This window comes from Dama dama, chromosome 5 (assembly GCF_033118175.1).
Source record: "Dama dama isolate Ldn47 chromosome 5, ASM3311817v1, whole genome shotgun sequence".
NCBI lineage: Eukaryota > Metazoa > Chordata > Mammalia > Artiodactyla > Cervidae > Dama > Dama dama.
The window spans coordinates 124139296-124157209 of NC_083685.1; the positions used below are offsets into that span (position 1 = coordinate 124139296).

Here is a 17914-nt window from a genome sequence, read left to right on the forward strand (position 1 = left end):
GTACTGGGTATTTACCCTAGTTTTCAAAGGGAGTCGGGCCTACCTGGGACTCAAGGGCGCTTCCCAAGGGGCTCTTGTCCCCAGTATCTTGAGTCACCGGGGGCTGGGAAGGTCGGGGGCGGGCCGGGGGCGTGGCGCGGCGGGGACTCCGCCCCGGGGCGGGGCGAGGGCGGGGCGAGGCGGGCTCCCTCGGGGTCCCCGCGGGCGGGCACTCGGGTTGCCGCGGCGCGATGGAGGCGCCGGCCGAACTGCTGGCCGCGCTGCCCGCGCTGGCCACTGCGCTGGCCCTGCTGCTCGCCTGGCTGCTGGTGAGGCGCGGGGCGGCCGCGAGCCCGGACCCCCCGGAGCCCGCGCCCCCGGAGCCCGCGCCTCCGGCCGAGGCCAGCGTGAAGCCCGCGCCGCCCGGCCCCTGCGCCGCGGAGCCAGCGGCCGCGCCCGAGGGGCCGGGGGAGCCGGCGCCGCCCGACGAGCCCGAGGCGGCGCCGGCGGAGGCGGAGGAGCAGGCCGCCGAGGAGAGGCAGGTACGGACCCGCCCTCCCGGGCGCCCCTTCCCACCCCTGGGCCCGGTTCCCCCCGCCACTCGGCGCCCCCTGGCGCCCCCGGCCGAGCCGAGAACCGGGCCCCCAACCTCGGGCCGGGCCGCACCGAGGAGGGCAGAGCCCTCCATCGGCAGGAAGCGAAGGTCCCGGCGTGCAGACTCTCAGCCCTCCCTCGAAGTGTGGCCGAGCCTCGGAGTTGCGGGTTGTCGCCTGGCTGGCTTTCCTCTGCTTGGCCTCTCCTCTGGCACGGGACACACCCACCCCCCTCCCCCCCGCCACACACACCCCCTCCCCCCCCCACACACCCCCCTCACCCTCCAGCCCACGGGATTCCAAACGCACGTGTCGGTGGCATGTTTCCAGGGCTTCAAGGATGGCAGTTGTCCTGAGAGTAATATAATAAAATAGAATACTTAAAGAAGGAAAACTGCGTTTTCTTTTTAGGCCTATTTGGAATCCGGATTCCTGAGTCATTTATGTGTGAAACCCATTGGGTGGGGCTGAAAGAAAAGTACTGGACCATTGCAATCCTTTTTGTTGTCCTTTTCAAACTGCATGGTGCTCTGCACACCTCACCTGGGGCTGCAGATAAGCCTGGCCAGTGTGCAGTGAGCAAGCAGGATAAAGCCTTCGTGCAGTGCAGCTGAGCATCCCCCAAGCCCACCCTCCTGCTTCTGCTGTCCTGCAGCTCTGTCCTGAGCCCTCAGTCTTGCTTCAGGATAGCCAAAGAGGTAGTCCTTAGTAGAACTAAGAGCTTCAGGATCTTAGTTCCCCAACCAGGGATTGAACCTGGGTCCCCAGGAGTGAAAGCGCACAGAGTGCTAACCACTGGACCACCAGGGAATTCCCCGATGTACGTCTTTACATTGGAAATCTATTTGCTAGCTGCACATTCCCAGGATTTCAGCGCCCTTGGACCCTCGGGGCCAGCACCAAGGGCCCAGACCCTGATCAGAACGCCTTTTTCTGACTCCCCGGCTCCTTTCCTTGCGAGGGAGGCTGGCTGGGATGGTGGAAACCATGAGCAAGCGGTTTTGGTGCGTTGTCAGCGTGCCTGCAACGCCCACTCTGAATTTTGCTGGACACAATGGTTTATACTGGAGAGAACCCTTTGACAGGAGGAGGAGGCAGCAAGTCTGGGCGGAGGCATGCTGAGTAATTGTTCCAGACCCCCTGTGAGCAGGCGCTTTGCTTGACAAGAGGGTGACGAATTGTGTCATTAGAGTGTATTCTAACCAGCTTGAGCAGAGTTGCTGTATTCTTCCCAAGGAGCGCCGAGGCCCTGCTGTTCTTGCTGCCCTCACCTGTGGTGTTGGCAGGTAGGGTTTGGACGCATGCTGATGTGTTAGCTTTGCTCTCCGTGTTTAGGATTCTCTTGGGAACAGGAAACGTGTAGGGGCTATTCTCAGGCTGCCACTTGTTCTCAATCGGCCCTGGTCCTACAGTGAACACATTGGCCCCTTTTCATCCAGAGGCAGGTTCTGGACTGAAGTTTAAAATGTCCTTTATGGACTTCCCTGGCAGTCCAGTGGTTAAGACTCCACATTTCCGCTGCAGGAGCCTGGATTCAATCTCTGGTCGAGGAGCCAAGATCCCGCATGCCAGGCAGTGCACTCGTGCGGTGCAGCCAAAAATTAATTAATGAAAAATTTAAAAAGTCCTTTAGTAGTGCTCAGTCATCTCCTGATCGTCCAGATTACAGCACTTCTGAAAGAAGTTTCTACCAGGCCTCTAGACTGTCAGTAATATATCTAGGTAACGGGTTTCGTGGTGGCTTAAAAAGCAGCCCTATCTGCCTCTGTCCTGTGAGGGTGAGTAGAGGCTTTGAAGGATGAGACGCCTCATGGAGGCTCACGTGTTGGGCACAGACTCGGAGCTGAACCCGATGCACTGCCCGAGCGGATGACCGTGACAGCTGAGGCTGTGTGTCCGTTCTTCGTCTCCACGTCCTGACCTGACATGACCCAGGCAACAGGAGAACTAAGTCTGTTTTCCTCCCTTGGAGGTCTTGCCCTTCCCTTTCGGGTCCAGGTCTCCAGCCTCTTCTAAGCTATGAAGCCCCTGTCGACTCCGACTGTGCATAACGCCCGGGACCAGGTGCTGGGGACACAGATATCAGCTGTTCCCTCTCCTCTGCCTTGCCGCCAGTGGGATTACTCTGGAAGAAGCTTCTAAGAAACTGTCCCCAAGTGGACTTGGGCATTTTCAAGAACGGGTCCCAGGGACTTCCCTGGTGAACCAGTAGCTGGGACTCCAAACTCCCAATGCAGGGGGCCTGGGATCGATCCCTGGTCAGAGAACTGGATCCCACATGCTGCAACTAGGAGTTCAAATGCTGCAACTAAGACGCAGTGCAGCCAAATAAATAAATATTAGGGGGAAAAAAGAGCAGGTCCCGGCGCTTTCTTCTGATGACCATGCTGCCCCGTCTTAGAGAGCAGGCCAGAAGGCCCGCCGGGAAAAGTAACTCATGTCTGGGTTTGGGGCTGCCGTCAGCCAGCCTTGGGTCTGTCTGTCACTAAGGGAACGGCAGCAGTGGGAGAGCAGGCGGGCCCAGCCCCAGCCCAGCAGAGCAGCACTTAACTCACCTCTCCCCTCCCCCCCCCCCTTTTTCCATTAACCAAGCCCCTTCTAATCCAATCATCTTCCTTCCCTGCGAGGCCTGGGAGGCCCAGGGGCAGCTGCGGCCCAGGCTCACAAAGCTGATTATTGAGAAGCATCTAGAGCCCAGGGAAGCTGCCTTCCGCTGTGGCTGCGGGTCACGGGGAAGCGACCCCGGGGTGCAGGAGAATCGAGTCGCTTGAAGGCCCTCGATGGGCTGGGAGGCTGAGCAACTGCTGAGGGAAAGGGGGTTAGATCAGGCAGGCCGGGGAGGCTGAGCGGAGAGCTGTGTCGTATTATTAAACAGCCTGTCATTTCTCTGAGGCATTAGTGTGGAAGTGGGCAGGGATGGAGGCGGCATGCCCACCCTCACAAAGAATTACGGAGAATGATGTCAAGAACAAAAGCTGGTCCCGGGTAAGGCCAGGAAGCAGCGCTTTGCGGTGCTGAGGTCGTTGTTGTTGTTTAGTTGTTTCAGTCGTGTCCAACTCTTTGCAACCCCATGAACAGTAGCCCACCAGGCTTCTCTGTCCATTGGATTTTCCAGGCAAGAATACTGGAGTGGGTTGCCATTTCCTTCTCCAGGGGATCTTCCTGTCCCAAGGATTGAACCCGTGTCTCCTGCATTGGCAGGCAAATTCTTCACCAATGAGCCACCTGGAAGCCCACAAGGTCCAGGTTAGGATTTAGGATTTGCAGACCTCTCACCTAATGGAGGCGTGGATTCCAGCAGGGCTGGATGCCAAACTGTGGTCATGGACAGAGGATCAATGTCACTCTAGAGGTGGAGTCGAATCACTCTGTCTGAGCCAGGACTCAGACATCCTGGTGCTCAGGCCCTCAATCTGCTCAGAAATGGAGAAGGGACTTCCTCTAAGGCTGCTGGCCAATGCAGCAGGCAGGGAGATGCTTAGAGATTGAAGGAGACTAAAGAGACAGGAAAGACAAATGAAATACCTGGTCCTTGATTGGATTCTGGATGGGGTGGGAAGCTATAAAGAATATTTTAGAGATAACTGGATCATGTTGCAAATGAATGATTTATTAGATCATTTTATTGAATCAATGCTCACTTTCTTGAGCGTGATGCCGGCATTGTGATTATATAGAAACATGTCCTTGTTCTTAAGAAGATGCACGCTGAAACATCTAGGGAGAACATGTCATGATTCAGATAGTTACACACACACACACACATGGATGTGTATGGAGAGAGAGTACAGAGATGGAAAAATGTTAACAATTGGTGAATCTAAGTGAAAGGGTGTAGGAGAGTTCATTGTATTATTCTTCTCTGTAGGTTTGGGACTTTCCAACATCCAGTGCTGGGAAAGAGGAACCTGATGGGGAATTTCTCAGGAAAGGGCTTGGTGTTTCGGGCAGTCCGTGGTGCCGATTTGATTGAGCTGCACAGCCTCCTCTGTCTGCCCTTACCATGTGGCTGGGCCCCTGTTCGCCTTCCTGACATTATCTTGCTCTTAGGCCCATCTTGATAGCAGCCTTGTCACCACAGGTCTGTCCCCCAGGGAGCTGCAGAGCCCCTAGCCTTCTCAGAATGACCACGAAGGTAAATCCCATCCCCCATCATCTGCCCTGACCTTCGTTAATTTTTTTTCTTTATTGTATTTTCTTTTCTTTTTTTCTCTTTTGTGTCCTGAGCTTCGTGATGTCAATGTAGCCCCACTTTCTGTTCTCCTAACAGAAGTCCGTTTAGTGGACGGCCAAACAGGTATCTGGCAGTTGTTCATACCACTTTGAGTCTTGTCCTTTGGTCCTCTCAGGCTCCTATAACACAAAGAGTACTGCTATAGATTGGCTGGCAGTCCATAGTACTACTATAGATTGGACTTCACTGGCAGTCCATTGGCTAAGAATCCATGTTTCCACCACAGGCAGTACAGGTTCGATCCCTAGTCAGGGAACTAAAACCCCGAATGCCCTGTGGAGTGGCAAAAGAAAAAAAAATCATTAAACAACAGACATTTATTTCTGCCAGTTCTGAAGTTTGAGGAGTCCAAGATCAAGGTAGCAGCAGATTCGGTTCTGGATGAGAACCCACTTCCCAGCTAGCCGACTGCTGTGTCCTCACACAGCACGGAGAACACTCAGGTGTCTTCCTCTTCTTCTAAAGGCCCTAATCTCATCATGGGGGCCCCAAGGTCATGACCCCAGTAAACCTCATTGCCTCTCCTCCAAGTACCTCTCCTCTAAGTACCATCACACTGGGGGTTCAGCATATGAATTCTGGGGAATACAAAAAAAATCTGCAACAGATCTAGTGATTTTCTGGGGGTGGAGGGACAGAAATAATCCAAATGTTAGCAAATTGGTAGAAGTAAGTAAGGGAAAAAAGCTGAACACAAAACAGGAATAGTGGGACTTCCCTAGTGGTGCAGTGGCTAAGACTCCACATTCCCAATGCAGGGGGCCCAGGTTCCATCCTTGGTCAGGGAACTAGATTTAACCGTGCACAACGAAGATCAAAGATCCAGCATGCACACGCAACTAAGACCCAGCACAGCCAAATAAATAAACATAAATATTAAAAAAAATGAGGGGGAATATTTTCTTCACAATAACTACAACAATGTACATCAACAGAGGATGAGATGGTTGGATGGCATCACCAACTCAACGGACATGAGTTTGAGTAAACTCCCGGAGTTGGCGATGGACAGGGAAGCTTGGCATGCTGCAGTCCATGGGGTCACAAAGAGTTGGACACGACTGAGCAACTGAACTGAACATCAACTAAACAAGATGACGAAAAGGGCTGCAAGCAGAGTTCAGCATTTAGTCATGTAAAAGGGTATGTTTTGCAAATTTCTTTGAAAGTGAAAGTGAAAGTCGATCAGTCCCATTGGACTCTTTACAACCTCACAGACCGCAGCAGGCCAGGCTCCTCTGTCCATGGGATTCTCCAGGCAAGAATACTGGAGTGGGTAGCCATTCCCTTCTCCAGGGGATCTTCCAGACCCAGGGATCAAACCCAGGTCTTCTGCATTGCAAGTGGATTCTTTACTGTCTGAGCCACCAGGGAAACCCAAAGTTCTTTAAGCCCATAATTTAATTTTTTTCTTATGAGAAAGAAATTGGGGCTTTCCTAATAGCTAAATTTTGCTCTTTCTTTCAGTGATAGAGTTTTGTTTGCATGTGGAAAATGTAGCTGTCAGTTAAAATTTTTCTGCTTAGTGGGAAAAGGAAATTCCTAAAGAACATACCTTAAGGGAAAAAAAAAGTGCCTGGTTTCAGAGAGTTAGAAGTAAAACACTGAGCGTGCTCACTTTTAGACAGCTTCTCTTCTGTAGCCCTTTCCTTCCCAGACCACAACGTGGGAGGGCTGAGACCAACTTAGACCTCCGGTGGACATTTTTTTCTGAGAAATGCCAAGTCCCTGGTGGCCACAGCATTTCTGGAACAACCTGACTCTGACCGCACTCGGTTTTGCCCTTGTTGAGAACAGATAAATGGAACAGGAGTCCGGAAACCTCCTCCTATCAGGCCCTGATGCACAGACAGAGCTGCTGGCTGCCCTTCTGATACCTCAGTGCTTGGTCCAAACCAAAAAGGAAGGCTGGAATGCTAACAGCAATCATTCCTTGTCTCTCGCCAGGGAGGTGGGTGCATGGGTCCCTTTCTCCTTACAGTGAATAGCTAAAGAATAGCCAATGAGATTGAATGGTCTGAAGGAAGTCCAAATGTAAGAATTCAGGGAACTTGCTTATCTAAGATTTTTGCCTCTGAATAGCCTTGGAGACTTGGGGAAGCCATTTAACTTTGGGTCTGAGTTTTCCCATCTACAAAACAGAGGGATTGAGCTAAAAGGAGGTCTGCAATCCGGGACTATTTGCTTTCTAGCCATCAGCTCTTGTTTCATGACCTGGGTAGCGAGCATGTGTGTGTGTGCACACATGTGTTTATTTGGCAGTGTTGAGTCTTAGTTCTGGCATTCAGAGTCTTCGTTGGTCACGTGGGATCTTTCGTTGCGGCGCACAGACTCTCTAGTTGTGGCGTGTGGGCTCACTAGTTGTGGCACTCAGGCTTGCTTACTCTGCTACATGTGGGAGCTTAGTTCCCCAACCAAGGATTGAACCCAAGTCCCCTGGCATTGCACAGCAGGTTCTTAACCACTGGACCACCAGTGGTGGTCCCTGTTTAGTATTCTCAAGTTAGAAATCCTTGCAGACATTGCTAACCATCTGGTCGAGACAGCCCTGAGCCTGGTCTCAGCAAGGGCCTAATTCTGTGACCTTGGCATTAACACTCTCCCGGCCAAGTTCTTACTTGCTGAACACTCAGAGTCTGAGATCAATCTCATGACAAGAAAATCCCTCCGGCCCAGTGGCCTCCTATGAAAATCAATAAGCCTACTCTAGGGTCAGACCGTCCTTTATCTTTATTCCTCATGATCTAAAACTGGTTTCCCTTCCTTGGGTAGAGATCTTAAATTCTGGCCATCTGTGTTCTGTTATTATCCTTGGAGTTAGTCATGCTCAAAATTCTTCAGCCTGGCTTTCCCCAACACAATGATCTCATTTCTTCTGACCCTCTCAGATTTGGTCAGTCTGATTTAGTCAGACGGATTTGATCAGTCCCTTGGTTTTCCTCCCTGTCCTTGACCTTCTCTGTTAATCCTGAAATGTAGAGAGGAGAATTCAACCTAATTCTCACTGATTGAGGGTCTGGTAGATGCCTGATTGCTGCCTCAGGGTTTTGTTTTTTTTTTTTTTAATGAAGCTTTTGATGTGCTCTAAATCCTATTTGTAGGAACAGTGCCAAAACCCGTTAATCTGATAGGATTGAATCTGGCAGGCTGATGTCTGAGCCAGACAGAGTGGCTTAGGGTTAGGGTTTGGGGCTTGTGAATGTGCCCTCAATTGGGATCTGAGGTCAGGGTCCAGGATGGTCCTTTTAGTCTGGACGTTTGACCACACCATCCTGCGGGCTGACTCCTGGTGCCCTGGGGCGATGTGCAAGGTCTCAATCTCTCTCCCCTCTCCTCCAACTCCTGCCCCTTGAGTCCGAGGATTACCAGGTGCTTTCCTTTTGCTAGAAAAGCTCATGCTCATAGTATCAAGTGGAGGACTCACATCTGGGCCCAGGCCACCCCTGCCGCCTCCCAGAACACATTGTCCAACATGGGCTTCCTGGTCAATAAGGCTGATGCAGGACTTCCCTGGTGTTCCAGTGGTTCAGAATCCACCTTCCACTGCACGGGGGGCTTGTGTTCTGTCCTTGGTTAGGGAACTAAGATCCCACATATGCCACAGGCAACTAGAGAACTCACGTGTGTGTGTGTGTGTGTGTGTGTGTGTGTGTGCACGTGCTCACTCAGTCATGTCTGACTCTTTGCGACCCTATGGACTGTAGCCTGCCAGGCTACTCTGTCCTTGGTGATTCTGTAGACAAGAATACTGGAGTGGGTTCCTGTTTCCTTCTCCAGGGGATCCTCCTGACCCAGGGATCAAACCCGAGTGTCTTGTGTCTCCTGCGTTGGCAGGATGATTCTTTACCACTGTGCCCCCACCCCACACACCGCAGCAAAGACCCAGTGCAGTCAAAAATTAAAGTTAATTAATTAATTTTAAAATAGCTAAGGATATCAAAATATATGCACCCAGCCCAGCACCATCCCAGCAGTTTCTTGGACATCTCCCTTGCCCTCTCTCATGAGCACCGCAGATAGCAAATCCGTTCTCCTGCATAAAGCCCCTCAGTGGCTGATAGAGTAAACCTCACCCTCTTACCCAGGCCCCTGAGGCCCAGCAGGACCCCACTTCAGCCTTTTCTTCAGCCGCCCCCCTCTGCCCAGCCCACACACCAGGCCTGGCGGACCCTCCCCGGCCTACATCTTCACAATTGCTCCTCCTCCCCATCAAGTCTCTGTGTCCTTGACCACCTTGGCGGATATGAAATCCCCCAACACGTCGTACCCTCTGGGCTGACTTCCTTCTCAGCTCTCAGCATGGGCTGAGGTCATCTTTTGTTTCAGCCTGCGCTGTTGGCCGCGGCGGAATGTCAGTGCGTGAGAACAGGGTCCTTGCCTGCCACGTCCAGGGCCACATCCCCAGCTCCTAAACAGACTTGGCGGACACTGGCACCACCAAAGTACCTGCTGAATGAATAAGCTGCAATAATAGCAAAAAGACAGGAAAACTCTGTCAGTTCCTGCTGACAGGCAGGCTCTGCCTCCCCGCAGAACCGCCCTGGGCAGCAGGAGTCTACTTCTCTATGTGCCCAAGGCCTTGCGTGTTGCCCGCCTGCAGAGCATCCCTGAAGTCACATATTATGCTCCAAAGAGGCAGGCGGCTCTGTAAACTAGTGATCTCTCCGACGAAAGACGAGTTCAAACACAGACTGGATAAGTGGCAATTCATCAAAGATTTGATCAGCGGGAGTTTTCTACTGGGTAGAAGCCACATTAAATCAGTGGCCTCCTAACATTTTTGAAAAAGAGTTATTCATTTATTTTTGGCTATGCTAGGTCTTCCTTGCTGCACGCCGGCTTCCTCTAGTTGTAGGGAGTGGGGGCTTCTCTCCGTGGCAGTGCGCAGGCTTCTCTTGCTATGGAGCACGGGCCCTAGAGCTGGAGGGCTTCTGTAGTTGCGGCTCGTGGGCTTTAGAGCTTGGGCTCATTAGTTGTGATGCATGACAGGCTTAGGCTTGTGGGATCTTCCTGGACCAGGGTTCGAACCCTTGTCCCTTGCATTGGTAGGGGGACTCTTAACCACTAGGCCACCAGCGAAGCCTGCCTTCTAAGGTTTTTTAAAAGCCTTGATACCTTTTACCCTCTTCAGTCTTCTACAGAAGGAAATCCAGTGCATGGAGGAGAAGTGGAACTGCTCTGGGTTGGGGCGGGGTGGGGAGGGGGCGATGGTCTCAGCCCCTTGGCTCCTCCCTCTCCCCTTGCAGTGGTCCCTGCAGCAGTTTCACATGGCTCCAGTGCTCAGCCGACTGAGGGTAGAATAACTGAGCTCAAGATCATCCAAGTTGGATCCAGTGATCTCAGAAGACCCTGTTCAGAGGAGGGAGGGAGGCTCAGGGGTGAACAGCCAAGGACAGATCTGTGCCTGAGGCTGTGGTCCCAAGGATGACCCTGAGTTCCAGCCCACCCTCTCCCCCCCAGCCATGCATGGTGGGTGGGAGGGGACAGCACTTCCCAGGAAGCTCTTAGACACTGACCTCACTGAGTCTGGAAGCCAGAGAGCTTCAAAAGCCAGGGGATTTTTGGATTGAACGTGGCAACCACCATTATGGGGCTTTGAAAAGGAAAAGCATGATAAAGTCATCATTTTAAGATATCCTCAGAAGAGATGATTGCAGGAGAGTGGAATGCCTCTGGTGCCTATGAAGGTACTGAGTGATTGAGGCAGGAGCAGGGAGAAGGAAGGGGTGGATCCCAGACGGCTTTCAAAGGCAGGGAGAACAGGTTCAATCCCTGGTTATGGAACTAAGATCCCACTTGCCACATGTCATGGCCCAATAGAAAGGAAACGGCAGGTTGGCATCAACATTCCCAGGCCATGATGAAGAGTCAAGATGCTGTGACCGCAGGGGAAAATTGGACAGGTTGAGAAGGGCCAGTTTGAAACATGAGATGTAAGTTCCTTGTCACAGGGGATGAGCCTTTTCCAGCTGCACCTGTGGAGCTGGCCTGAGTGGCCTCAGCTTGGAGCTCTCATCTGGAGGCAGGGATGGCAGAGTTGTTTTGATGGTGCAAGCAGGGAGCAGTCTGGCTATGACCTCTGCCAGCCCATCCTCCCCACCCAGTACCCGCCCAGCACCAACGCCCCGGGCACTGGCGCCGGCTTGGCTCACCCCACAGCCAACGCTCCCCTCTGAGTGCCGAAGATGAGCAGCCTGACTGCCTGATGAAATCCTCCTGCGAGGACTGCCAGCAGTGTCGAATCTGCTCCAGCCTGAGTGGGAGCCGGGAGGCAGCCCCTGAGCCTTGCCTGTTCTCGGGGCCCCTCTCAGAAACCTTCTCCAGAGACCGGGCCATTGATTGGCCTGTCCCAGGCTGCGGCTGTGGGCAAGGGATGCTGTGGGCCCCTGAGAGCTTCCTGTTATCTCCGTCTTTGCCTCCGCAGGGGAGCTGGGCCTCCTAGATGCCTGCCTGGTGGAGCCCTGGTCCTCCAGGTTTAAAATCAGTCTGGAGGGCATATCAGTAGACCTCACCTTGCTATGTCTTGGCTTGGTGAGGGGGACAGCATATGCCAGAGGAAATGTGGAGAATGTGGAATGACTGTCAGATGCAGCCAGCAGAATAAGTGGTTTTGGCTGAACTGTCTTACTCCCACATCCTTCCCCAGGGATCATTGGATTTGAACCTCTCCTTTACCTGTTTGGGGTTGGGGATCTCTTCAGCAGTTTGGGCATTGCCTCCTATTGCCCTGGGTCACACAGGGTTGGTATATCTTTTGTTGTTTTAAAATTTTTGTTGTTTTTCCTTTGGATTGTGTACATTATGTTAATCCTTCTGTTAACTTGCAGAATTTCTCTGAAAGAAATTGGTTGGCAAAAATTAAACTGAGTCAGTGTACTAACCTAAAAAAAAAAATCAGTCTGGATTAACTGGGAGGGGGGTGGGGATGGGGGTGTTGGTGCAGCTCAGGTGGGTGGTCTCAGGGTCCAACCGACCCTGTTTGCAGGACCCCAAGGCAGACTCACCTCCTTAGGCAGAAAGACAGACAGACAGACCAAAAAACACCTGTCTCGGCAGCCATTTCTTCCCATCTCTGCTCCACTTCAGCCTGTGTATCAGCCAGGGCAGCCATAAATGGCAATGAGCTGTCTGCAGCGTGTGCCTCTGGCTCCTGGGGGCTCCAAGAAGCCTCCTTCCGAGCCCCTCTGTGCCCTACAGCCTCCTACCTGCCCCCTCTGCCACCCCTCCCCTCTTGGCCTCTGGGGGACCCCCGACTTGGGCTCCTGGCCTTGGTGAGACTGTCAGGAGGCCATCCCTCCACTCACCTCCACTGATGGAAAAGCTGAATTAGATAAGTAGCCCAGGGACTTCTCTGGTGGTCCAGTGGTTAAGACTGCATGCTCCCAAAGCAGGGGGCATGGGTTCAATGCCTGGTTCGGGAACTAGATATATAGGCTTTGGTATTTGGTCACCTGATGCAAACAGCTGACTCATTGGAAAAGTCCCTGATGCTGGGAAGGATTGAGGGTAGAAAGAGAAGAGGGTGTCAGAGGATGAGATGGCTGGATGTTATCACTGATGCCCTGGACATGAACTTGGGTAAATTCTAGGAGATGGTGAGGGACACGGAGGCCTGGCGTGCTGCAGTCCATCGGCATGGGGTCACAAAAAGTCGGACATGACTAAGCGACTGAACAACAACTATATATATATAAACTAGTCTCTAAGACACTGGTTGGTGAGCTGACTGGGGTGTGGTCTCAGCCTCGGGCGTGCTGTGGGGGACCAGCATGGATGAACCTCTGCACTCAGTCCTTCCTGCCTCCTGTCTTGCCAGCGCATTCCCACATACTGCTCCCAGCTGCAGCTCTTATCTTCTTTCTCCCCATTTTTAAATTCCCGGTGGCTCCTCAGTGCCTTGTCTCATGTGAGTTCTCTGGTCCAGGCCCTGCTTTCCTGGCCTCCCACACCCTCCCTGCGGTCACAGCAGATGCCAAGGAGTCACTGAAAAAGCCGTGATGTTCCAGGCCTGGCCAGCTCTTCTCAGACCCAGCTTAGGATTCTCATCCCTCCTGAGGCCTCTCCCCGCACCACTCCAGCTCAGCAGAGCTCTGCTCCTTAGCCCCCACCCAGGGATCGAACTTGGGCCCAGAAGTGAGCGTGCTGAGTCTCAACCACTGGACCACCAGGGAATTCCCAGTAAAATCCTTACTGAAACAAAGCCTTGGATATTTTGCGCACAGTCTCACTTTATTCTTTTCCTTCGCTGTTGTGCACACAGCTGACCATCTTGAAGCACAGAGCCCTGGACTGAGGCTAAGAGCTCCCACCTCCAGAAGGGCTTCCATCCTTGTCTCAATCGCTCTCTTTCTGAAACCTACCCCTCTTATTGTCTGTATCAGCTCTTTTGGTTTTTTGGGTTTGCTCTGTTTGTTTGGGGTTATTTTTTGGCCACACGGCATGGTTTGCAGGATCTTAAGTTTTCCAACCAGGAATTGAACCTGCACCCTCCGCAGTGAAAGCGCTGAGTTCTAACTGTTGGACCACTTGGGAAGGCCCCAGCACTTTTGTTTTTCTGCTGGGTACACACTTTTTATAAACTAAGGGCAAAATGCAATTGAATGGTATTTTTTTTAACTTTTCTTTTCTTTTTTTTAAAATAATGGAAGCCTTTCCATTATTCTGTTATCTAAAAGCCCAGTAAGTAACCACCTCCCAGAGCAACCCCCCACTCCCCATCCCCGGCTGCTGAGCGGCTGGTATGTCAAACAGGCAACAGCCTCCTGGCAGAACTTGAGATGTTCTGGGCTTGCAGAGCAGGATGTGAGTGGACAGTGACAGTGGTCAGGACTTAGGCTGTTGGTGACAGAAATTCAGCTCAGGTGAGCTTTCGGGGAACCAGGATTTGAGTTGCTCACGTACAGCGGAGGCTGGGGTAGAATGACCTTGGGGCAAATCACAGCCAGGGAGACTCTCCACCCAGTGACCCTGGGTCACCCCCAGCTCCCAAACTCTCAGCTCTGGGACCAGAGGTTCCTTGTGCCCAAGCTGAAATCGGGCCCATGGTTCATATCCGCCTGTCAAATCCATCATAGGGCATGGAGGGGGTGGGGTGGTCTGACTGCCTCTCTAGCAGTTCCCACCAGGACCACAGGCTTCAAGGAACACCTTTTGAAAGAAGAGGGTTTTTGTGCAGGCAGAAAAGAGTAAATGGCCAATTCAGCAGTGTTTTCCAAACATCAAGTCTCACCATAAGAAATCTATTTAAATTGCACCCACGTTTATACAGTCACAGAAGATGTTTAAAACAGTATCTACCTCTACCACACATACACACACACACCACTATTTGTCTTTAATTTAATTTTGGGATACAGGGTGCCCCCAAAGTCTTGTACAGTTTTAAGTCTTAATAACTTAAGAAGTGTAAATGCTACAAACCTACAAAACACATTGGTTGAGTATTTACTTATTTAAATTCCTTTTATACTTAGTTTCCTGACATTTGAATGCTGTGTTTTTCATTTTAAGTCTTTGTAAGTGGCAGAATCCAGACAGACAGGGCAGCTAGAGGAGTCTCCTCTGGGCACCTCAGACACCAGGTCGACCTCCCTTGAGGTCACATCCAAACTGTCACGTGTGCATCCAATCCCATAAGATCACAGGGCTGAAATCACAAAGGCAATCCCATTAGTCACTGACCATCCGCTCATGAATGTTTTTTCAAAGTCTGGAAATCAACTAGAGCCACTGGACGGTGGTATTATATGAGTTTGGATAAGAAACATCAATATATTTTAAATGTAAATAACCTTTCAAATGTCATTTTGGGATATGTTTGGAGCACTTGTACTCCTAAAGTTATTAAATTTTAAAACCACACTGAGACAGTGGCTGCACATTTTTAAAATACTAGTAGCAACCTCTAAATTGCTTTCATGACCCACCAATGGGTCACAGCCAGTTTTTTTTAGATTTTTTTTTTTTTTTACATGGGCCATTTTTAACGCCTTTATTGAATATGTTACAGTATTGCTTCTGTTGTTTATGTTCTGGCTTTTTGGTGGTGGAGCATGTGGGATCTTAGGTCCCCAACCAGGAATTGAACCCGCACCCCTTGCATTGGAAGATGAAGTCTTAACCACTGAACTGCCAGGGAAGGCCAGTTTTGAAAAGCAGTACACTTCAAAAGTCAAGAGCAAAATTCAAATGTAGACCAGCCTTTCCCTAAGGGAGTGTTGGCAGGTCAAGTGACGCTGCGTCCCTTTGGACTAAAGAGGTCTGCATCAGTTCTTGAATTTCCCCTCTTGCATGGCAATTATCTAGGTTTATATCTTTCCTACTGGATGGTGAGTTCCTTCACAAAGGGAGTGTGCTTGCTTTTTTCTTGTTTTTCCTTTAACCTTCGTGTCCCTCTCACACAACAGGAGAATTGGCCTCCTCTCTAGTCTTGATATTGGGCTTATTTCTGGGCTCCAGCTCTTAGATTCATCGGTTTTTTTTTTTCTTTTTCCCTTCTTTCTTTTCTTAGAGGAAAATATAGGTATAATAGCCTCAAGCTCACTGTTCAGCGATCCCTATGTAGCATTTTTAAAGTGCAGTTCATGTGTATTATTAGAAAATCCAAATTATACCGAAATGGGTAAGATGGAAAGAAAGGCCGCCCCCACCAGCTCCTCTCTCCAGAAGCAGTCTCAGTTAATGGTATCTTGCATGTTCTTCTGGAAAACATTTTCTCTGCATTTATGAGTGTATGTATGTGTGTCAGTCACGTCTGACTCTTTGCGACCTCATGGACTGTACCCGGCCAGGCTCCTCTGTCCATGGAATTTTCCAGGCAAGAATACTGGAGTGAGTTGCCATTTCCTTCTCCAGGGGACCTTTCTGACCCAGGGATCGAACCCGTGTCTCCTGCTTGGCAGCCGGATTCTTCACCACTGAGCCACCTGGGAAGCCCCCGATGGTGCTGAGCTGCATGTAAACTGCTAAGTGGAGAAGAACCAGCTCCCACCTCCCAACCTGATCCTCCTAGAGGCATCTTGTGGGGTCCATCAAGAGAGAAAGTTACAACAAGAGACCCAAGGGAAACCTTTTGAGTTTGGCACTTACAACTGGCTTTTTTTTTTTTAATATTAATTATTTTGTCTGTGCCGGGTCTTAGTTACAGCATGTGGGATCTTTTAGTTGAGGGACGTGGGGTCTAGTTCCCTGACCAGGCATTGAACCCGCGTCCCCCAGAGCATGGCGTCTCAGCCACTGGACCACCAGGGGAGTCCCATGACTTGCTGTTGGGCTTGTGTAAACTTTGTCTCCCAGCTTAGCTTTCTCTGATTTGTTGGGGAGCCTGCCTGCCCAGTTTGCAGAGGCTGTGGGCCACTGGACCCCCAGGACTCAAAGCCTGAAGGCCTGGGTCTAGTTTGTCAGCTGTGCTGCCTCGTCCCCTGTGGGGCTGCCGTTCACGTCTGCGCTCCCCTCTCCTACACCTGCCTGCTCTGCCCTGTCTGCCGCTGGGCTTACTGGGTCCTCTCGCCGCGCCCTTCAGTCCCTCAGCTCCACCACCTCCCTCTCATCCTCCAACATTCCTGCAAGTTGAAGTCACTCCTTCCTCTCCACCAAGGCCATCCTGGGACATTCCTTCCAGCCTGCTGTTTATTTTGTCCGTGCGTCCATGGGAGAGAACTGGGCTGAGGGAAGTGGAGTTCCAATTTTGGGAAAATGTGATCTGAAATGGTCAGGGACGGAGAAAAGGTTGGAGGAAGCAGAGATGGAGACTGTGAGCGCAAACACGGCTGCTCTGTGATGCTCGGCAAGGCCTGGACTCCAGAGACCCCACCAGCTTTCCTCTCTTGCCTTTTGGGTTTTGTTTGGTTGGTTGGTTGGTTTTTTTTTTGGTTTTTTTTTTTTTTGGCTGCACTGGCTCTTTGTTGTGGCATGTGGGCTTTCTCTAGTTGTGGCACACAGGGACTTCTCTCTAGTTTTGGCACACCAGCTTCAGAACGTACAAGCTTAGTTGTTTTGCAGCATGTGGGATCTTAGTTTCCGGACCAGGGATCGAACCGGCATCCCCTGCATTAGAAGGTGGATGCTTAACCACTGGACCACCAGGGAAGTCCCACGTGCCTTTTGTTCTACTCACTATAGTGTGAGGTGGGAGGTGCCCAGTCCACTTATCAAAGTGGCACCCACCACTTGACCCACTTGGAAAAGGTAAAGGAGCCAAAGTGTCAAGGTCAAAAACATGAGTCTTTGGCCTAGTCTCCCCCCCATCATCTCGGACAACTGACACTCACACTGACATCCCTGTTTCCACCTGCTGTTGACCGTGGCCCCTTCTCAGGAAGGACCTCCCAACAATGCTCAAAGGACAGTGTGGGTGCTGTGTGTGATCAGGCTGTCCCTGGGTGGCCCCTGCCTCTCCCCGAGATGTCCTGTCCATCACTGCCCCACATCTCTCCTAACAGCAGATCCAGGGGTCAGGTTGCTTTGACCGAGGGGTCAAACACTGAATGATGGTCAGTTCACTTCAGTTCATTTCAGTCACTCAGTTGTGTCCGACTCTTTGCGACCCCATGAACTGCAGCACGCCAGGCCTCCCTGTCCATCACCAACTCCCGGAGTCCACCCAAACCCATGTCCATTGTGTCGGTGATGCCATCCAACCATCTCATCCTCTGTCGTCCCCTTCCCCTCCTGCACCCCAACCTTTCCCACCATCAGGGTCTTTTCAAATGAGTCAGCTCTCCGTATCAGGTGGCCAAAATATTGGAGTTTCAGCTTCAGCATCAGTCCTTCCAATGAACACCCAGGACTGATTTCCTTTAGGATGGATTGGTTGGATCTCCTTGCAGTCCAAGGGACTCTCAAGAGTCTTCTCCAACACCACAGTTCAAAAGCATCAATTCTTTCTAGTCCAACTCTCACATTCATACATAACTACTGGGAAAACCATAGCCTTGACTAGATGGACCTTTGTTGACAAAGCAATTTCTCTGCTTTTTAATATGCTGTCTAGGTTGGTCATAACTTTCCTTCCAAGGAGCAAGCGTCTTTTAATTTCATGGCTGCCATCACCATCCACAGTGATTTTGGAGCCCAGAAAAATAAAGTCAGCCACTATTTCCACTGTTTC

General features: G+C 51.3%; 1 protein-coding gene across 3 annotated transcripts in view; it reads left to right on the forward strand.

The window, feature by feature from the left end:
• The first annotated feature begins 227 nt into the window (after positions 1-227).
• The window catches only part of MXRA7 (matrix remodeling associated 7), a 32552-nt gene continuing 14865 nt past the window's right edge, over positions 228-17914 (forward strand). For all 3 annotated transcript variants that reach the window (XM_061144733.1, XM_061144734.1, XM_061144735.1), the window contains exon 1: positions 228-521. In XM_061144733.1, coding sequence (XP_061000716.1) covers positions 231-521 — 291 coding nt within the window. In that variant the 5' untranslated portion in view covers positions 228-230. The remainder of the gene's footprint in view (positions 522-17914) is intronic.